The sequence below is a fragment of the Musa acuminata genome, chromosome BXJ1-3 (genome assembly GCF_036884655.1).
Source record: "Musa acuminata AAA Group cultivar baxijiao chromosome BXJ1-3, Cavendish_Baxijiao_AAA, whole genome shotgun sequence".
NCBI classification, from domain to species: Eukaryota; Viridiplantae; Streptophyta; class Magnoliopsida; order Zingiberales; family Musaceae; genus Musa; species Musa acuminata.
The window spans coordinates 8,364,603-8,387,363 of NC_088329.1; the positions used below are offsets into that span (position 1 = coordinate 8,364,603).

The 22,761-nt window shown below is 35.5% G+C and overlaps 1 protein-coding gene across 2 annotated transcripts; it reads right to left on the reverse strand.

The window, feature by feature from the left end:
• Positions 1-51: 51 nt before the first annotated feature.
• LOC103977928 (stromal processing peptidase, chloroplastic) lies at positions 52-22,761 on the reverse strand. 2 transcript variants are annotated; one of them, XR_010489697.1, is made up of 26 exons: positions 22,463-22,761; positions 19,665-19,908; positions 18,627-18,862; positions 17,488-17,686; positions 15,231-15,278; positions 14,827-14,934; positions 14,525-14,713; positions 14,137-14,436; positions 12,876-12,977; positions 11,267-11,401; positions 10,554-10,778; positions 10,256-10,459; positions 9,111-9,281; positions 7,525-7,674; positions 6,772-6,909; positions 6,096-6,323; positions 5,759-5,911; positions 4,880-5,003; positions 4,322-4,457; positions 3,718-3,838; positions 3,552-3,632; positions 3,049-3,150; positions 1,808-1,958; positions 1,086-1,221; positions 563-699; positions 52-453 (listed from the first exon to the last, which is right to left on the reverse strand). XR_010489697.1 is itself a non-coding variant. In XM_009393587.3 (25 exons), exons 1-24 carry the CDS (start codon positions 22,669-22,671, stop codon positions 1,133-1,135), a joined length of 3,843 nt encoding a protein of 1,280 aa, XP_009391862.2. In that variant the 5' UTR covers positions 22,672-22,761; the 3' UTR covers positions 469-699; positions 1,086-1,132. The 2 variants fall into 2 exon arrangements, 1 of the variants encoding a protein (XP_009391862.2); XM_009393587.3 differs by lacking the exon at positions 52-453 and having other exon boundaries at positions 469-699.

Consider the following 22,761-nt stretch of genomic DNA (forward strand, 5'->3'; position numbering starts at 1 on the left):
TTGTTGGTATCACAGAGGCATTGCTAGAGTGTAATATTTTTAAAAATGATGTAAAATGAGCAAAATTATATATTTATAGATAGGTTCAGTATGGCACAAATGTTTATACCGAATCCTAAAACATATGTATAAGGAATCTTACTCAATCTTTTACCAGTTGAAATAAATGTATCATTTTCTTAGCTACAAGGGCTTTCTTTTTTGTTTTCTCGCGTCTTTTGAACCTCTTCCACGTTGTCGTTCACTTGATAGATCGAACCTGTAGTGATAGCATAGCCAAGCATATTTCAGGTTTGGCCCCGAGAGCACCCAAACCAACGGATGCCATCTCGCGGTCAGCCGCACAGCTCTCAGCACTTATTTGGGAAGGGGGTCGGTTCAGACTGTACGAAATCGAGTTCGAGGTTGATCAGAGGGTTTGGAATCAGAGCTACAGCAAATCCAGTGGTTGCGCTGCGCGAGATCAAATGAACCAAATAACAGCTCCCCAAGAAATAACTGAATTTTTTTTTCATTTATTTCCATATACAATTTACACCAAATAATAATAAAAAAATGAAACCTGTTTAAAATTCAGAGAATTTTTTTTCTTGTTTGGTATCCATCCCCGCCGGTGACTGATCTGTATGAGGTTACAATGTTGCATGAAGAACGGCGCTCCAAGGAGCATCCCAGGGTTCTTCCACTTTGACCCATGAACTGTTACATACAAATGGGAATCGTTCAATCCATGGTATAAGACGAGCAAAATGTGCGCCTACATGCTACCTACATGCTAACATTAATGGACAGACAGAAGATGGTCGACAAGTGCTAAATGAGACGAATGTCATGTTAGTTGATTTTCTAATTCCAGAAAAAGCACTTGACAGAAAATTATGATGCACCATGCGCTGGTATATCTTTTGTGTGGCATAAGGTAAAAGATGGGTGTACTCAAAAGGGAATTATTTTCAGATCTCAAATCCATTCATCGAGGAACTAATGATAGCAAGCAAGTCAAACGAAGATTATCTTGTAGCAATAAGCCAAACAAATTCCAGTAAAGACAATTTTTTTGCATATGCATATCAGCACAACTTTACCTCCAACATGACTAAGATTTCAGGCCAATAGGAACACTCAAGGAAGATCAGGTTGTTGGACGCGTCATTGTTGACAAACCACGGCCAGAAGAAGCCATTCCATGGTGACCAACATCTAGCTCCTCATCTCCTAAATCTGTCAGATGATGATAAAAAAAAATAAGCGCACAATAGAACAATCTTATGCTGTATTATAATCAAAGTTTAAAAACTGTAGGAACGGTACATATCGACCCATATTTACAGATAAAACCATGTACCAGCACTTTGACCAGATGATTTCACTCAAAAAATGTTATTTTACGTCTTAAATTTGGAGACCTGATGTTGACAGCCAAAACATCATGTCCCACAATCCAATCCTCATGTCAACAGTACAGCTCCCTACCGTTGCCGATCAACAGCTGTTTTGGTTGTCAACGACAGATCCCACAATAAAACATTGATTACAAGTACTCCCAAGAAAGAGATAAAGGTACTATGTTGCAAACCTTGATTACAAGTACTCCCCATGAGGGGTCTAATGCAGGCATGTAACTGCATGTATGGTGCCAAGTGGCTGATGCATTTTTAAAAAGAATGGCAACTACATGATAGAAGAAAAACATGCTCCCTTTGATCCTATGTTGATCCTTACGAGTATCAGACAAGCTGTTCCAGAAATGATTATGGAAATTATTTCAGCGATAAACAATATAACTCATATAAGATGCATGTATTACCAGAAATATCTTCGCCTGCCTGGGCACCAGCGACTCCAATACAACAAAACAAGGAAGTATCATCTACTTTCAAATGTTCATAAGCAACATATATGTCCTCAATCATTGCAGCTTCGTATAAGGAAGTTAAGTCTTTGATGCATGAGATGTCCTGTAATCCATCACAAACTGTCAGAAAAGGAAAAAAAGAAAGAAAAAAAATCTGACTGATACGTTTTATACCAAAAGCAAAGCCAGGAGAAAAGATGAACAAAAGTGGAGAGGAAACAAAGAAACATTAGGGAGAATAAGAAAGATGGAGCACAGGACAACTGGAATTGGACTTTATTGCAACATATATGTTGCTTCCTGAATTTGCATGCCTTATAAAACTACTCCTAGCGACAACTATAGATGTTTTCTCCCATTATAGCAATTCATAAAGGCACCATACAGGAAACAAATACTTAAGGTCCAGTTCAATAAGCTGATAGCCTTTACACAGCTAACTCATACTCAATTTGAGTATTCACTTCAAAAAAAAAAAATCAAATTAGAACATTTTGCATAATTACTTTTGCACCAGAAAAATACTTTCAACCTTTATGTGCATTCATCACAAAAGATGATTTTCAGTAAAAAAACATCCCAGTTGAAATCTCAGTTAGTTCATGTTTTGCCAAGTGGGCACCAGCAGATTTTATCTCTAGAGTAATGGGAGATGGACACCAGGTCTCCACTGTTTTGTTGTGGGAAAGGTGATTAAAACATAACACCCACAAATGTTGAAGTCATGGTTTTAAATATTGGTCCAATAGTAGTTTGGCACATTGATAGACCAGTACTGGTATATATTGATATCATTAAAAAAAATTAATAATAATACTGACTATAATTGAGCCACCTGATATGATACTGGTTCTTAATCAGACTGGTAAAAACCGGCTGGTACATACCAGTCCAATGTATTATAAATCTGATAGCAGCCACCAGGCCTTCTCGATCAACAAAAAGGTTATGTAGACTAAGAATAGATAAGACTTTCTATACCTCAACAACCATGCAGGTTTGTAAATTCCCACAATTATCACAAACTAGACAAATGTAAAACACAGAAGAATAAAGATAAAAGAAAGAATGACAGCAACAACAGCCAGGGAAATGAAACTTAGACTTTGTTTCCACTTTCAACTGATACTCACATACCAATAGGTATACCTTACAACAAGAAACATCAAAGAAATATGAAGCACTGAATTTACCTTCCTTGGAATGGAAGAAGATTGAAGGTGGGCCATCAATCCTAACCAGTAAGCATTTGACTTAGTTTCAGCCTCATGTCTCATCAACAGAGTCCTCTTTGCCTGCAATAACAATAGTTTTGATGTTAGTGGTCTCCATATTATCTATTCAGGCCCAATAGTGAAATCAAAACCTTCTAAACAGAATTAAACAATTGCACAACTTAGGCAATTATTCTGACCATTCCTACTCAAAATCATTTTAAGAGACAAGGTCATGTACCCTAAGCAACTAAACAATGCAACATGATATTGGTGGGGACTAAAAAATACTTCATAAGGTTCCATGGAGGAAGATAGATAGTGCATTAAAATTTAAGCTTTAATTCCCTATTACATTTCATATGCCAGATTACAGTCAAAACCTAATTTATCAAATTTGTAGTTGCACAGTTCCATTTCATAGATCTGGACACGTGGTTACAAATTATTAGATAAATATAACAGGCTAGATATTCACTAACCCGATCCAGCTCCCTCTGAGCAATCTTGTTACTGTGTAAACCCCTGAGAACATTCTTGCATGCATCAACAGCTTTATATACCTTGAAAAGAAATCACACAGGTTGATGCACCTGGATATTGGAGCAAGCACATGAGATAATTTGTTCAGAGGCAGATTGACCATACCTTGCTTGGAGTCGATGTCACCGATATAACATACCACCCAAGATTCAGCCAATCAAAAAGGCTTAGTTCAAATGATACATCATATGTTAATCCCAGAGAATCCCTGACTGTTGTGAAGAGCCTGGAACAGGATACACATGTATTGGCATACATTATGTCAGTAACCATTTGAGCTTATAAGTAAAAGGACAGTCGTCACCATGTATACGGTTCACGAGTGTTATTTATAAAAAGTTGCAAAGAGAAAATGATGGTTGTGTAAGATTAGATAAAGGGTAAATCCATTGAATCTATTATGTGATAATAAATGAATGACATGATTATACATCACAAGATGCCAATTGCATATTGAGAAAGTAACAGGAGAAAAAAGAAGCATCCATCCTCCAAGTTCCAACTAAATTAAAGGGCAAAGTTGAACCAAAGAGATAAATATCATCTGGAATTTGAATCTTTAAGTTGAAAAATGAATAGGCCACAAATAAAAAAGTATCATAGTTACATCTTAAAGTCAAGTTCTAATTTAACTAATTAATCAATATTACGAAAAGTGCAATATTGACATGAGCTAAATATATTTACCAACCAATGACAACCCATGTACCTTGAATTTATGATCTCAGCTAACAGCCCCAAGGTTATGCTGAAGAATAGCGGATGACTGCGAATACCTTTTTTACCATTCTTTTCAACATTTTTCTCTTCCAAGTGAATTATTTTATCTGAGTTGGACATTTCATCTGCATTAAAACAATTCAATCAGTTTCAGCCAGTAGATGTAAGTCCCAAAAATAGGCATATACATAGCAAATATCAGCATTCTAAGTTTGTCCAAACAAATATACAATTCGTTTTGATGCAGTTACTAATAAGCTTAATTCCTTCCATTTTTTTCAGAAAAAAAAAGTACTTGTGGAATTGAAGTACTATCTTTTGAGGAAATGAATTGGACTGTCTAATTAGCATGCTTTGAGACTAGATTTGTTACTGAGATGATATCTATAAAAGATGACCATCCCATTTGGAATTTATCCACATCAATTATGTTTAGAATAAAATCATAAAGAACTAAGATGGATGCACAAAGGAATCAAAGACAAAGGAAGCCATGGAAAAGAAAAGGAGCAGTCTTTGTCAAGAGTTTCAAGCAAACATAATGTACCATCCATATTTGATGCATTAATCAAATAAAAAAGATCTCTTCCTTCAGCAGTGAATCCCCAACGGCTTGCGGCTGGGCCCGCAATATATGCACATGCTCTCTCATCAGTGTCTTTCAGGAACACCTGCCAATGAAAATGATTTTTAGACTAACAAGCTTCAACATTTGAACACTGAAATATATAAGTGAATCAATCAAATAATGAAATCCACAAAATTCTAGACATAAGCCAATCATGTTGCTGCCATGAAGCAGAACTTCACAAAACAACTGCCTGGACTTCCTGCTTCCAAGCCTCTTAAGATTATCTATCCCAAACACCTGCTAGCTATCCTTTTTTCTCAGTGACAAGAAATGAATTAAAAAACATTTAAAATCATTTCACTTCACTAAAATAATTACCTAATGGTTCCCAACCAAAAAGTGCTCCTGAATACATGATAACAAAATATGTAATTAAAAAATGAAGTGATGACAAAAGGATATTTACATAGGAAAGAAAAAAGGATTGCCAAGCCCTTTAAATTGCCGCCTCTCCCTCTCTAAGTAAAAAAACCACTCTTTAAACATTGAACATTTACATTGTGCATTGTGTTGAAGGACAGAGAGACGGTGCAGTTTGACTATTGATATTGGCCTTAACATAGCTCAAATTGCTTAAAATGATCCACATAGCAGAACCAAATGATTGGGCCCTTATGACTTGCTGGAAAGATATGGACTGTAAATACAGTAAGTGCACTAGTTATCTCAAAATGACAGTATTATCTCTGAATAATAAGCTCAAATTCTGGAATGTTTTATGTAAATGAAGGGTAAAACATGGGCAATTCTGATGTTCATGGAAGAGTCATGATGTTAATAGCTTAGAACACATACTTGTTGGAAATGAATATCGGATGGGAAAGGTCGGAACATAATTGGTTCAAAAGACTGCTCAATGTTAGGACTTTTTGCAGTGCTAACTGTTCCCAGATAATCAAGAATACAAGCTTCAATGTCTTCCTCAGTAAAATCCCCAACAATGCTAACCTGTTATACCAATAGCAAATTAGTTTAACAGAGAAAGAGATGTGCAGGTGATATGAACAAGGAATCCTGTGCATGTCATGCAATCATTTACTTACCCATACCTTGTTAATCTACAAGTTAACATGAAACAAAACATTGAGAACAAAATAATCATTGTGATCAAACCAAAAAAAAAAATGTCCACCTCCATATTGTCAGCAACAAACTGCTTCATTACAGCATCTTTTACTGATTGAAGTGTTAAATTTTGCAAAGACTCTGGCATTGGCTCAACAAATCTCTCGTCACCGTTTAGCATTGCAAGCATAAGTTTGAAAGCAGTAGAGCGCTCCAAGCTTTTTGGAATGGAACGGTAATATGATAGATATAGCTGCCTGGCTCTATCAAATGCATCTTCTAGCCACACACTATGCTGCAACAAGAAACTTAAACTCAATTGATCCAATATCAACTTAAGAGAAGCCCACAATATGATTTAAGGGTTAATAAAAAATGAAGAATCATCTTATGTTAATTTTCTCTTTCTAAGTGTTGCAGCTCCAACAGTGAACCAATTACAACAGCTACAACAGTTTGGCATCTCCAGTTGGCAAAAAATCATCATGACCAGCTTAAAATGTGCTTGGTACAACTAGAATAGGTAACTCAATAAATCAATGAAACAAAGAAAAAGATTTGATAGGGCCAACATCAAAAGTCTTTCAAGAACTTCAAAAACAAAAATTCTTAAAATAAACTCAGCTCATGTAACTTTAACCAATCACATTCTAGATAGATGGTAGACTCCTAAAAATAAGCACAAATAGAATTCAAATTATGGACATAGACAAAGTGAAGAAGTTCAAAAGAAATATTGTTACCTCAAGTACCATATGAAGAAGTTGGAAAGCAGCACGCATTCCATTATCTCTTAAAGTAAATCGGAATTCCATAGCAATGAATTCCTCAGTGGACTCCAGGGAGCAGTTTATTAGGTGATTAACACAAAAAAGTTCTACCTGGAGAAGAGCAGAACAAGTCAACTAGTTGAGAAGCAGATAAAAAACTAAATACATTTCACTCCTTGTCTAATTGGTTGGACAACACTATAAATTACCTTTTATATTGTTCTTTAAGGGTTGTTTTATTTCTTTTCAGGCATATACTTTTATTTCTTTCCATGTTAACCCAACATCCTTCTTTTAATTACACATTAATCCAATATATGAATACAATAGTTGTCATTTATTTGAGACAACACAATACTACAAGACTGCAGAATAATACATAGAATAGTTGTACAATCCTACAGATTTCCAAATAGAATCTTAATAGAATAGGGCAGCTTGCTCCAACCAACACTCCACTTTTTGCTGTTCCTAGAGCCTATAAATCTTCAGTATCCTTAAGAAATACATCTCAAGATAAAGAACAACCATAAAATTACTACAGTAAGAGATGAAGAAAAAATTCATTCAGGTCAAAAATAAACTACTCATGCGAAACTAATTTATGGACCAGAAACTTCAAAACATTCTTTTATGCATTCTCAAATGAGAAAGTTGGCAATATTCACAAAAAGTAAATGAATCCCATTTTGTCCATATAAGCATATTGCAAAAAGAAAACTGCACCTGTTCCCTGGAAAAATTACCGACACATCCACCTTCACTCAGAGTTCGGACACCCACTACAACAGCTCCTTTTGATACAGAAGTTTCAGTTGCTCTTCCACCACGCACAATGAGGCGCATGACACCGCACCTAGCTTCATTTTCTGTTATCTGTTCATAAAAAAACACAGAAAAGTAAAAGAAAGAAAAATCAGGCAACTGCAGATAATGATGTTTTTTTATCTATATCTAACAATTAAGAGGAAAAGGTAAATAAGAGTAAATAATTCCATTAAACAAGACTTGAAAAGGAAATACCCTGGTAAGGGAGAATGATTCTGATTCTTTTTCCATAAGAAGCAACTACAATTAGAAAAATGAAAATGCAGGCCTTGCAGTAAGGCTTAACAATTTTGCACAGGTTCTGCCTCCAAAATGGTGACCAAGAGTGACAATATCGTCTCACATTTGAGTCACTTGTTGGCACCATAAAGAAAGAAAAATCAGGCAACTGCAGATAATGATGTTTTTTGATCTATATCTAACAATTAAACACATTGAGGAAAAGGCAAATAAGAGTAAATGATTCCATTAAACAAGACTTGAAAAGGAAATACCCTGGTAAGGGAAAATGATTCTGATTCTTTTTCCATAAGAAGCAACTACAATTAGAAAAATGAAAATGCAGGCCTTGCAGTAAGGCTTAACAATTTTGCACAGGTTCTGCTTCCAAAATGGTGACCAAGAGTGACAATATCGTCTCACATTTGAGTCACTTGTTGGCACCATAAAGCACCATGCCAATGTCTAATGTCAATGCATGTCAGTGACACCTAGTCGGACCGATATGTACCAGTCAGTACGTAAGTAGTATGTACCAACACATGATACACTAATATGTACAGGTGACTCAAAGAGGAAGGAGGAGGAGAGAACAAGAAGTGGAGACAATGGACAAAGAGAAAGGAATAAGAGGAGGCAATGGAGGAAGAGGAGCATGAGGCAAAAGAGCTGACATTCAAGCAAAGAGGGCTCATGAATGTAAACCCTAAAGTATGTGTGTGTGTGTGTGTGTGTGTGTGTATATATATATATAATGGTTTGGACCATACCACCCAAAACGGGGGTGGTCCAGTTCACGCCCAGAGCCACACGTACCGCTCGTTTTGTACAGATCCGAACAAAACATGAAACATTGGGTGACATTAACAGGGCATGTTTGCACACTGCAATGGCACAGGCCACCATGCATATTATGAAGATATAATACAAACCTTTAACGAGAATTCGTAACCAGCAACAAATTAGCACAGCACAGCCATGCAGCATGCATTGTTTCTATGCTGGGTATTCACTTGACTACCATATTTATCCTATATGCACAATGCATAAAAAAATGGTTGTTATTCCATTTTTAGCATATATGACAGCAGATACGTGACTTGAGGAGATAATAATTTTTGGGTGCTTTTTCAGGCAATCAGTTCTTGTTCGTCTACAAAAGGTTTTTCAAAATGAACAAAAAAATGAACATAATTATATAGTTTATAGTTTATACTTTATATAGAGAAATGATGAACACACCAATCATTACTAAAGATAAGTACCTTGTAGTTTACAGGAATCCCATTTGAAAGACAACACTGTGTTATGCCAGTTTCCTTGTCAAATAGTTTTGTTCCATTGCCTTCCTTTGACATGGGAACAAAAGAGGGTCTTCGTTGCACCCTCAACTCCTCCAGCACTGCCTGGCTTATAAGTTCTTTTGGCACCTCAAGCTGCAGAAAAAAGAGATGATATACAGTTCAAAAGCTACATGAATATGTACAACTTGATTCAAGAATTCCTACCATAAATTTACTATAGATTTTATTCTCTTTTTCTCCTATAGGAACTGATAACTCTCCCAGACAATATAATTCACATACTAAAAGAGAGATAATAAAACATAGCCCCTAAAGGCAGCTGCTCAATAACCATTGAGGTTGAGAAAATTTTGCAATTTCGAACCTGTGGCTTGCGTTCATAGTAAACATAATTTAACATAGAAGTCAGACAGCAAGGAAAAAGAATCAGATCTTTATGTGGTGGTAGAAAGAAATAGAAAAAGGATAAACATATGGTGTTATAATTGATAGAAAGAGATTCAAAGGAACTAGACAGGGACTTGAAATTTATAAAAAAACATTTTCCATTTATCAAAATGGTCACAGATACACTTTGATATAAGAAAAACATGGGTTTATTTAATACTAGCTAACAAATTTAATATTATGATTTGTATGACCCTAAGATTTTTGTTTCTTAATTTATAATCAAATAAAATCCTATCAATTAAAAAAGTAAGTTCTTGTCAGAAATAGATATCCACCCAGTTATTTACCATTATTTTAATTCCTAATGTTACAAGTAAAGATCAAAAATAAATAAAACAACCAAAAGTTTTAATAACATAATAAAACTATTAACTAGAAACATTTCAGTCCTTGTCATCTATAAAACCATCACATATCTTCTTTGTTTGTACATTGCACAGCCTATCATATCTAAGGTTTAAAAACCATCTGTACCGATCTATAAATGCTAATATTTACAGGTCCATTAGCCAACTGGGATGAGCGTGGGATGATTTTGCCTGGTTTAGATATAAGTATGCACATACTGCAATGACACACTAAAGTCTATATAGTAACATATTTGAGAGGACAAACAAATACATATTACTTGATTCCAAGAGTTGAGAAGACCATACCTCAGGTTCGGCATGTATGGGTTCCTTCAAACCCACTATTATAGAATCAGTTATTTCATGTGGATAGATTTTAAACTCGGTTTCTCCCACTCCTTCGATATGTACTTTGCTCGGAACACATACAACGATGGCTGCAGGAAGCGGTGCAGTGGGTTTTCCAAAGTCCGAAATGAACTCCAACACTTCTGCACCTATGGAGTTAACCTACAGCAACCATAAGCAATTAACATCTAACAAAAAAATTTGTTGAGAAGACTGAATAGCACACAATCAGAAAAAGAATAGTTAAAATAATTACTTCTTCAAGAGTGACTGTTTCAGCAACTGTGACCAAACTCTCATGCCCCTGTCTCTGATCCATGATGGTATGACCAAGAGCATCACTTTCCATAATAAATTCTAGGTTGTCAACAGATGGGACACTATCAACCATTGCAGCCAATTGTTCACTATCTTTCAACAAAGCATCCATGTAGCGAGTTAGTTCTCCTTTTGTTACACCAAATTCCTTAAGTCTTCGAACCTGATTCCAGGACAAACATAAGTCATGGAACATCATAAATGATGAAAAGATACAAGGACCAATTTCTCATCATTTCAAGTTAGATACATGATGCTAAAAAAGAAATGCCTTTGGAATAGGAAATTTTTAGTGTACCACAATTTTAAATGTTAAGGGGTGATTCACTAATAAAATCTAGAAATCATACATGTGCAGTACCACAATTTTGGTGCTGTGCACCACACAGATGCACAGTACCAAAATCCAAGACTGACAATATAGCCATCAGTTACTGGAGGCACTCAGCTTAAAATATGATTTTTACAAGTTCAATGAAGAATACAGCCTTAAATAGCTTGCAATAAAATAACATATATTATGATACAACATCTGGAAAGTGGAAACAATTAGTAATTTCATTACTGAACATGGATTGTTCCATCAATTATGGTTCAGGTATGTATCTAATCAACTGAAATGCATCTCAATGAGAAAACCAAGGTGCAAACCTCTTGTACAGCAACTTTAACAGCACTCTGCCAGTTTTTGGGTTCTGCTGTTACAGTGAGAGTGGTAACAGTGCATCCCTCTCTTCCAGAATCACTATGATCTAACTCGATCGACGTAAAAGGAGGATTTGAACTCTGCAGAGTTCCAACAACCAAATATAAATAATTGTAATTTCAACTTAAAGAAACATCTGAAGCAACAATAGGAAGTTCTAACATGAATAGGACAATATTTTTTTCTTTAATTCCTTTGTTGATGATACTTTGCCAGTTACATAGTATATATAAATCAGTATAGCCATTTGCGAGTTATAGTTCCATGCTTCCATAGTAATAAAATACCACTAGAAGCAAATCTCCAAGTGCTCTAGAACAAGATCGAAACATAGTCTATATAAATCAGGAGAAGCAATAAAGCTTCAAAGGTGTCGAGTGTATAAAAGACAGCTACAAGGAAAACAAATATAACACAGTCCTGGCATAGCCAATTGCTGATTACACCAATCCCCATTCCCCTCGTGCCACCCACGACCGCGCATTACTTGCGCCACCGGTTTCTTGTCTTCGCCTGTCCCATAGTACTCATCTATCTCTTCCTCCTCGTATTCCACTTTTTTCCCTCCTCTTCTCCTTCTCCTCCTCCCCCTCCCCCTTCTTGATGCCAGCTGATATTGCCACTATACCAAGCGTTGATACACCAATAGATACCAGACTGGTAGCGGTACCAGTCTGGCTAAGGACTGGTGTAGGATCCAGCGCTAAGATTTAAAACCATGGTATAAACTATAAACTTATAAAGTATTGCAACAACAACCAATTACTACAACAGCAATGATAAGACTATTCCCAAGTAATTGGGTAGGCCTACAAACTACTCTAGTTTCATTTTATCTCTATCGAGGCAACCTCTGCAAATACAGTAAGCCCATCATGTCTCGCACTATTATTTCTACTTTTCTTTTTATCTCAATCTACATATGTAATTCAAATCAAGCATTGCACATGCTGACCAGACTAATTTGTGCTCGCCACATTGTGACACAATAGAAATGGGGCATACCATCCAAGTCCAGATTTGTCTATGCTGGCCAGCATAGAGAACATGAACCATGTTGGTATTAAGTTGAAACCTTTGCTTATACTCTAGGCACACTTGATTGTTTTCTTTATGTGTCAAAGCCACACAAAACAATTTTTTCTATGATTTTCTTAATTGGTGCTACCTTCAGTTTACCATACAATGGTATGCAACAATGTAATTTAGGACATGAAAAACTATAAATTACAGTGGCAAATGATTCAGTTGTAATGGTGATGGATTCATCCTTTGTTGCAATGCCAAAGAACCCAACAGCATTTATATGCAACCCAATACCCAAAATTTGAGTGAACAAGCAACATTGATTGAACATTTAAAATCAACAAGAATGAGCAGATCCACAATTGTCATCACTCAACTATCACTTTGTTGCTACTACAGAAAGGATAAGAATAAAATATCTCAAAGACCAACTGTGCTCTTAAACAAAAAGCACGCTTCATGGTAGTAATTATCCTGAAAAAGGTATTGCTTCGAGAAATTATCCTCGATAACCAGAATAGCAATTACCTTATATCTAGTGTTAATCCGAAAGTGTAAAGCTGTCAAAAATATTCTTTTCATCAAGACATTACGCAGGTCTCCATATGTGCAAACTTGGCTCACAGGAATCTAAAAGAAAAGACAAGAACCATTAGAAGTACATATGCATCAAGTACAAATTTAACAGTAAGCAGAAAACACAAATTGTAGTGTCCGCCATGCTGTACAGATCACAGGATGACCTTGAATGTCCAAGACAGATTTTCTGTATAATCCATAATTAGGAGATAGAATTGATATATATACCATGTAAGAGATCAAGCTAGGTTTACTTGTAGAAGGAACAAAAGATTATCTATTTCAGAAAATAAAAAAGGAGCCAACCAATAGTGAAGTTTTTCTTTTATTAGAAAGCGAAAAGAAAAGAAACAGCAAGTTTTGACATTCGATTCATCATTCTCATACTTATTTCATAAGCTTAATGAAATAAGTCCACGACATATTCCCAGTACATGGCCAGATTAAAGGCACTGTAGTGTAGAGGTATCTGCATAAAAGTTGTAAAATGAAATATTTACATGCCCAAGACTCCATCCCAGAAATAAACCTACACCTAGTGGGCATTTTCAGGAAATAAAAGGCCATATGTGGATGACATGACAAACATTGTGTTATGCCACTAAGTTATATATTAGATAAGATGATAATTTTTGTTCCCTTGAATCTTGCTTGCCCTTCAAGATTGTCTATTTTCCTTTTAAAGGTCAATATACGGGATTATATCTATGTGAATGGTTAATATTCCTCACTATAACATGAACTATTATCATGTTTGGTAAGCTTTTGACACCAATAAAACAATCAGCAATCTCGTCTCCCCAGCGTTAGTTCACAATGTTCTATTTTTTGTATAAAATATTCATTTTTATAGTCAAATATAAAAGCTTAAGGAACCATAACTATTATTAAGTTTTACGAGACCTACCATCCCCCTACCCATCTCATGGAAACTAGATGCCCAACTTTTTCACTTTAAAATCTTTAGATGTGAATTGCAACCAATTTCATAATAGAAATACCAGATAGAAACATTTTTTAAGACAAGTTATATTAAACTTGCTTAAAAATTCTAAAATGATGTCTCATTTATATTAGATAATTAAAGAGTAAAAAAAGGAAGGAAATGCTCGGCAACAAAATAGAGGACGACAGTCAGCAGGCTGAAAAGCAATGTGAATTGCAGAAAGAAACTAAGGAACAAACTTATTAGCTGACAATTATGTGTTACCTTGCAGAACATGTTGAATGAAAAATTTTGAATCAACTCATGCTGGAATATTTCCGGAGGCTTAGTATTGTGATCTAATCCTGGCAATGACCACTCATGTTCTACAGGAGGCCTGACAGCCTGCCTCTCCCTTCTTGTAAACTGTGGTTGATCAAACGAGATAGAAGATCTCTCATTAGACAGACTACCAGCTAGACCTCCTGGCAGCTTTGGAACAAGGAAATTTGCCATTGCACCAAATGTACTGGGACTATGAATGTTAGCCATTTCACTCTTTGCAAGAGTCTTTCCAAAAACAAACTACATCACATCCAAAATGTCAGTAAACAGCTTACATAAAGTTCTTATACACAAAACAAAAAAAATGAAAAGAATGTTTTAATCATACCTCAATCTGTGCCTCTGTCTTAGGAATGTCATCAATATCCCCCACTAAGTATAGTGTGGCATTTGCAGGAAAATACCAGCGTTCATGAAATTTCTGGATTTTCTCTGGGTCCCATTTCTTGATTTGCTCTTCCAGTCCAATTGGGAATCTTTTGCTCAGTTTGTTTTCTGAATGCAAATGTTGTAGCAACTGCTAGAATGGAGTCATGATCAATATACTCTATGAATTTAACAAGCTATCATACAGAAAGGACCATCTGAAACACTTAAAACTTAGCAAATTCAAGATCTACTCTTGCTCACCTGACAATCAATACGATACTCTATTGTGTTCATCATTTGCAATTCTGAGAGAATTGCCCTTCTCTCCTTCTCCACACGAGATGGAAGAAACTTTGGGTGAAAAGCAATCTGAAAATAATAAGCAGTAACCATCATAAAGTGTGTACAAGTGCACCAAAAATTATTTTCACACAAAATCTTAGCATGCAGCAATTCAATTCATGTTTCTTGAAAACAACTTGGTAGCCTTTCATTCACCATTTGTGAGAAAAGCATTTATAATGCCCGTTTGCACTAAAAGAACAGTCAATTATTATCAGGTGACAGCCCTTGTAAAAACTATAAAAGCTCTAGATGCAAGATGTAGAAATGCAGTCAACCAAATGTTCTTCATCTGGTGAAGATAAACAAGGAAAGCTATTTACCTCATTAAGTGCATCCAATACACATGGAACTAAATCTGCATCAGAGTCCTGAAACAAAAGTCAATTGATCACTAAAAACATGAACATCTTGTAAAAAAAGGTTAGACCAAGAAGGGACATAAAAAGTATCAAGAAATATAAACATTAGGTAGAGAGCATATAAACCCATTATCTCCATGCTTGCAGAATGTACAAACATGCTAGGAGGTCGTAGAAACATCTAGTTGGTAGGTGAATCTAGTAGTTCATTAATGAATGCATTGCTCCCCATGTATATGAATGCTAACATTCCCCGATGAGCATTTATATACATTTTTCATGAGAAAGTAATAAAGAAAATATATCATCTTATTTTAGCACCAAAAATAATAATAGAAACAGAAATTCTTACAATAAATTTTAAATAATATAAGAACTTGTCAGGAATACTGGTGTGTGAAGCCAGTTCCCAACAACTTAATAAGCACCATCAGACCCGGGGCGGATAAGTGCAGAAATTGTAAAAATGTGTTATATCCTACTGATAAGTTTACATCCAGCTTCTCAAGCTAAGTCTTGCACAAGAAGTTACATAAACACTAACCATAAGTTCAATAAACCCATAGTTGTCAAGGAGTAAATGCTCACTGACAAATACACAAGCTCCACAAACAAACTGATAAGGATCTTGAGAAATGGAACGTTCTTTAAATCGTTACATAAGAAAAGCATAGTAAATGCTTCTTTTAATAATATCATCATAACCTAATATACAACCAAATTACTTATATACGTTGTTATCACATGATAATGTAGAACTAGCTTTCATTGTTCGCAATCAACAAAAAATTATAACATAATATATAAGGGAAAAAAAAGGAGGCGGTTGGATGAGTTAATATGAAAAAAATCCAGGGTCAAATTTGTCAAATGCAGGGTTTTAAATTTTCTTCATATTTGTCTTTATCTTTTAGATTGTTTCTGCAAACTTAAATAGTTAAGTTCATGCACTAATTCATAGTACACAAAGACCTACCATTCAGAGACCACATACAACTGGCAGACTTTACAGTATTGTTAGTCTCAAGAAGGTCAAGTAAAACATTTTAACTTTTCTGAGAGATCGCTTGGGATCACCCCTTCCATTAACCAATTCAATTGCTCTACTTCTTTCAACCTCTACTGTGATATCTCCTATGACCAGATTCTTACTTACTGACACAAGAGACAATCCAATAGTGGCAGGATGTAACAAGTTATTTTGAACAGTCTCAAAGCAGTCCAACAGGAGCAACTTTCCTGCATCAGAGTTTTTGCCAATTCCAAAAGCCTTGTCAATATGCTTTTGAATCCCAAAAGCACCCCAATGGCAACTACACTCCTCTGCCATGACATTTTCCATCTTTCCAAAACTGTCAATGTTATACAATGCAAGGTTCACAATTTCGTACCGTACCGGAGTTTCGACGTTCGCTCGATACGATACTGTATACCGAGCGATATACCGTTCAGTATACCGCTCGATATATATATATATATATATAATTCGGCGACGTCACCTCGTTTATATATATATATATATATATATATATATATATATATATATATATATATATATAAACGAGGTGACGTCGCCGAATTATATATATATATATATATATATATATATATATATATATAATTCGGCGACGTCACCTCGTTTATATATATATATATATATATATATATATATATATATATATATATATATATATATATATATATATATATATATATATATATATATATATATAAGATTATATATATTTATATTTTTATATATATATATATTTTTTATAAAAGGCGATGTCACATCGCCTCGACGACGTCGCCTTTTCCTTCTCCCACGCGAGACAACGTCGGCTCGTGTATATAAATATAAATATATATATATATATATATATATATATATATATATATCGTTTCGTCCGGTAACGGGCGGTCTGTGTACCGGTCAGACGAACCGGTACGTACCGCCCGTACCAGGCCGTATTATTCGAAATTGCATACCTTGATACAATGATCTCACATCAACAGAAACAGCAATATTTTTGTGCAAGTAACCTTGCAAATTTTGGTAGACAGAACACTTGTGTATTTTGAAGAGGTGATTCACCTACTATTGATCTGTATAGTCCCATTTTTTAGTTAATATAGCTTTTCTTTCACCCAGAAACAAAAAAAAAAACATTTGAACCTTCTTGTGAAATAAAAAAGTCTAAAATCTCAAGAAACAAACCTTTGTACTAGTTGGAGAATGAATGTGAAACACCGTGTGGTGGAAGTCGGTATATGCATTAGACCTTGCACCTGTACCAAGAAGTTTCTCACGCTTTTTACTTCCAAGAAATGCAACATGCTCAATCATATGTGCGATCCCCTGCTCATCTTCTTCCTCATCAATTGATCCAACATGAACTTCCATATGTGCCTCAAACCTGTAAATTCAAAATACATAGAGAGAAACGATAAGATCCTACATTTCCAACCAAATATTATTTCCAATGTAGCTAAGTAAAACTTTTTCATATCAACTCAAATAAATATGATGAAGAATTCGAAGAGGAATTTTATAATTAGATCCTAATTAACTTGATTAAAAAAGCAACTCTAAATGACTTAGACAAGTCGTATATGCTAACAGAAATACACTGACACAGGTCTGGATGAAAATGTATGTCGAAAGAACTCCTAGTGGTTAAGAGCATAAGGCTAGAAGCATGATGGGATAGAAAATATGGTTAAAACTTAAATGTATGAGATTAAAAAAACAAAGAAGATAGATATAAAGGTTGACCAATTGAAAGTAAATATAGCACAAGGATCCACATACATTGACTAAAGGCACAGACTCATTAAAAGAGGACTGGTTTGCCACAAAACATAAAGCAGCAAAATGTCAACTAATGAGTGGCATGAAAGAAACCTGATTTATTTTCCCCAAAAGCAACTCGTGTTCTTAAGCAGTTTATGGTAATATGGTCTAAAAATACCTACCAATAAATTGTGCTGACAAACTCAAGTACAATATATCAAATATAGTAGACATGAGTCACATGACAACAATGATAACAAGTTAACATCTGAACCGAGCTACTAAGGTCAAGCACTATGTATCAAATAAGAGATGAGTCATATAACTACAACAATAACAACGTGAGGAAAAAATTAAAAATGTACAATATTTTCTTGGCACACGAATGACACCTTAAGCAGTAGGATTAAGTTCCAAGCAGAAAGGATTTGTGTGGCTGCCAGCTGTGGTATAATATTGGGAAATAGTATATTGCAGGTTTGTGATTATCAGTTATTCAGCTTAACTACCATTGAATTGTCATAAACAGAACTAAAAGAATCAAACTTGTGCTGATGGCATACCTGTTCGCTGGAACTTTATTTGGTAATATAATATATCGCAATCCATTTTTCAGTTGCCCTCGGTGCAGTTTTGGATGAGAAGGAAGTGGAGCATTCAGAAATCCTTCTAGTTCGGCATTCTCCGCCTCTGGGTCCCAGAAAGTAGAACCTGATTTTTCAAGGACTGTATCTGACAAGGTACTTGCTACATGTGGTTCCTCAGGACCTAAAGCATGCAAAATATGAGCTAGTTTCACCTGAAAAGAAACCATATAAAAATTAACTCTCTATATGCTACATGAGTTCAAAATAAATATAGTAAAGAGCTAAGGAACACTGGTTTTGAAGATTTGAAGGCATATAAATTCAAGTTGAATTTGTAAATGGTCATCTTCCCTTGTATATATTATTTACCACTTTTAAATTTAGAAAAAAATAATGGATATATTAGGGTCGGTCATCGACGATTTAACAGTGTATTGCATCAGTTCTTTGCATGGGCATCTATGTTTCACACATCAACAGATTTTTCTCCATGTAAAAACATCAAAGGCATGGTAACACAATGATCAGCTTCATTTCATTGAACTGCAACATCATTGTCAATCATCTGACCAAGGGCTACTACTGACACTTTGGGAACATCTCCAGAATTCTTCAAAATCCTAAATAAATAACATGCACCTTTGGAAAGATTTCCTGGCATGCCTAACTCTGGAAATACATATTTTTGCTGTAGAAGATGAATCAACCATAACAGAAAGCATCAACATGTCCTCATATACCATGCTGATGTTCATGGATAAAAAGTTATTAAGCTGAACATAATGCCATAAATGCAAGGTTGACTTTTGATACAGTTCAGAAGCCTATAAACAATTAGAAAGGTGGTTTACTTGTTTACTGCTACTTCATCTTATTTCCTCCACAAAGAATCAAAACTTTGCTTGAAGAGAAAACACAATCCTAGATGACTACCTCATTAGGTTCCAAAGTGGAGTATCAAAACAACTGATGCCTAGATACGGACAATTGCAAGAACTTGGAAGATTAACTTACTGATCTACCCCCAACTAAGTGCTTCTGAAACAGACAAGCTGATTTGTCCAGAAAGACACCAGGTGTGTATCTTGTACGATAACTCCTTGATCGATTGTGTCCTTGGAAACAAGAAACACATCCAGGATATCCTCGAGATAGCCCTTCAACAACTCTTCCATCAATCTCATCAATATATTGCTTTGAAATGCCACATGGTTGTGTGGTGATGAATTGCTTTTCCTTTGCTCGAAAATGTATACCTCTGTATTCATGGAAATGAAAGAGTTTAAACAGCCAATCAAAATCGAGTGGGCAAGCTTATTCCAAAGACTATGAACACCAGTGATATAAGCACCATCAGACAACAGAATGCCATGAATTTGTGAGTAGAACACAGTAATCATTGCATCTGGGATAACTACAGAGTATAGGCAGAACTTCTAAGCATCGATACATTTGCAACAATCAGGAAGTTGAAAAAGAAAATGAAATTAGTTATTATCAGATGACAAACCAATGACTTCCACAAATGGCATTAGTTTGTACCAGCAATCTTTGGATGACAAATGATAGACTTTAACAAGTTAGATGCAATGTGGACATACACAAAACTGTGCAGAAACATGATAATTGACCACACAAGACATGAAATCCCAACTTTTCTATTGCCAACAAAGAGAAACAACAATTTGATTAAAAACATTCTTATGTGTTAGAAACCATTTTCCTTTTGTTTAACTATTGTCTGTATAACAAGGTCAACGCCTGAACTTAAAAGTTAAATGGTTGTAGAATTCATGCATGTCTGATCAATTTATAACCTACAAAAGACACCATAAACCAACAAAGACATAAGTTAGAAAGTCATGTGGAGAAAGTTATTGATAAAGTGGTACGTCATATTCAACCTTGATTTGCATTCGGTTTTCGTTTTCATTAAATCTCTCATTATCAGGACAAATAACTTGTATGCCATCGAGGCCATGGCTAATAATTAACAGATGAAAATACCAGCTGAATTTCTAGCACTATGCTGCAAAATGAAAGATGGACCAATTGACCAACAAGAAGCAAGTCGCAGGATGCATTCGTTTTTTGAAGTGATATATTTTTTTCTTCTTTTTTGAATAAAAAAGTGCATAGTGCTTAAGATCTTCACGAACCATACATCCTTGACAACTGTGCAATATTTATCAGTGATTTCAAGCAAATATGCAAGTTAGATATTACTTTCACCATATGACATTACATCACCGCTGCAAATGTACAATGAAAAGAATTATTATGTAGAAAGAAACAAACATTACCAAGCCCCAAATCATGAAGCAAGTTCGCCGAAAAATATATTGAGGCTCATGAAAGATGCTTTACAGATTGTGATAACATTTCCATCATTTTTTTCACCTTTTTCTGCTAGACAACTTGAAGCAGGAAAGCAAAGTGCAATAAGATGCAAAGTCATACAGCTGTGATTTTAGTTACATTCACATTGAGGGGTGAAGTATGAACTTTAACAAGTCTACAATCATTTCTAGTCATCTACCATTAAAAAATTTCCAAAAGTTTTACCTATCTTATTTTTCACATTCCAATTGCTAGTCTTCTACAGAATCTTGAAGTCCATGTCATTAAGAATATCAATACTTCACAGTTCACACTTAAAGTCTTGAAAGCAAAAGATCTGATTTGGCGAGTGACAATTTCATGAATTTGCATATTATGTCATTATCAGTTCTGAAGAGGCATTTTTGCCTAGAGTTTTAGCCCTTATCACCAGTTGATCATGGATTTCTGCTTGTTGTGGACATTATGGTGCTCTCATCATATACTTCCTCATATATGTATGTATATATATATGTATATGTATATATATGTATATATGTATGTATATATATGTATATGTATATGTATATGTATATGTGTATATATATATATACATATATATATATATACACATATACATATATATATACATATACATATATATATATATATACATATACATATGAGAGAAAAGAAACAGAAGGCCCTCAACGTTTTGAAAGGCAAGTAAGGTTATTCTATCAGCAAACAGAGTGTGCCTACTAACATGTAGCAAGGAGATAAATTTCTTGAACCAAAACTTTTCAAGAAAATTAGAAGCACGACATTCCCAAACTATTCAGAAGTACTTTTACTTCTCCAATTCTGGAACGAAGCAACAGAGATGAAAGACAAGGATTACGATGAAATAAGCAGATGAAGACGTAGGAGAATTTTAATTTTCATATTGCAATTGCTAGGTCAATGCACCTTGATGGAGAATGAAGATGTGGCTTCAAGAACATCAAAAGATAAGGCCGTACCTAACTTTTCAACCTTAAATTAGCAAAAGATCTGATATGATGAACGGAAACTATGTGAATTTGCATATGATGGTATTACCAAGTCCTGAAGGACAAGCGGTCTAGGCATTGTTGCGTGCGTTTTCAGACTTTTCCTCATCCTTTGGCAATGGATTTCTGCCTTCTAGATACGATTATGTAAACCCACAAGAAAGAAACCCGGTACAAGAAATCAAGAGGACAGAAACAATAGATCCCCCATGTCTTTCAAGACAAGTAAACGAGAGATCCCACTGATCCGCAGCTAAAGAAGAGCAATTCTTGAACCAAAAGTGTTCAAGAAAACAAGAAACAAGACATCCCTAAAACATTCGGACACACACAGTGTATCTAATCCTCCAATTCGACAGCTAGAATTGCGAATCAGGCCACGAAGACGACATCACCAAGAAAGACGATGGAAAGAAGCAAATGAGAATCAAAGGAAATTACCGCCGTTGTGGGGGAAGGAGGGAGAGGCGACAACCAGAGTGGACTAAGGGGGAAGGGCGTCGTTGGCTGCTGGCTAGGCGGCGGGCGGGGATGAAGCCCCTCGGGCGGCCGCCGCCACGGTGTCGGTGAAAAGAAGGGGGGAGATACGGAGATGTGGCCGTCGTGGTCGCCGCCGCCGCCGCCGCCGCGGATAGAGGAGAGGAGGCCATGGCTCGCTTCTGCCCTGCACCCCTCGATTCTTGGACTGCGTCACGTTATATTTTGCGGTCTGGCAATCGGTCAAAGAAAAATCATGGGTC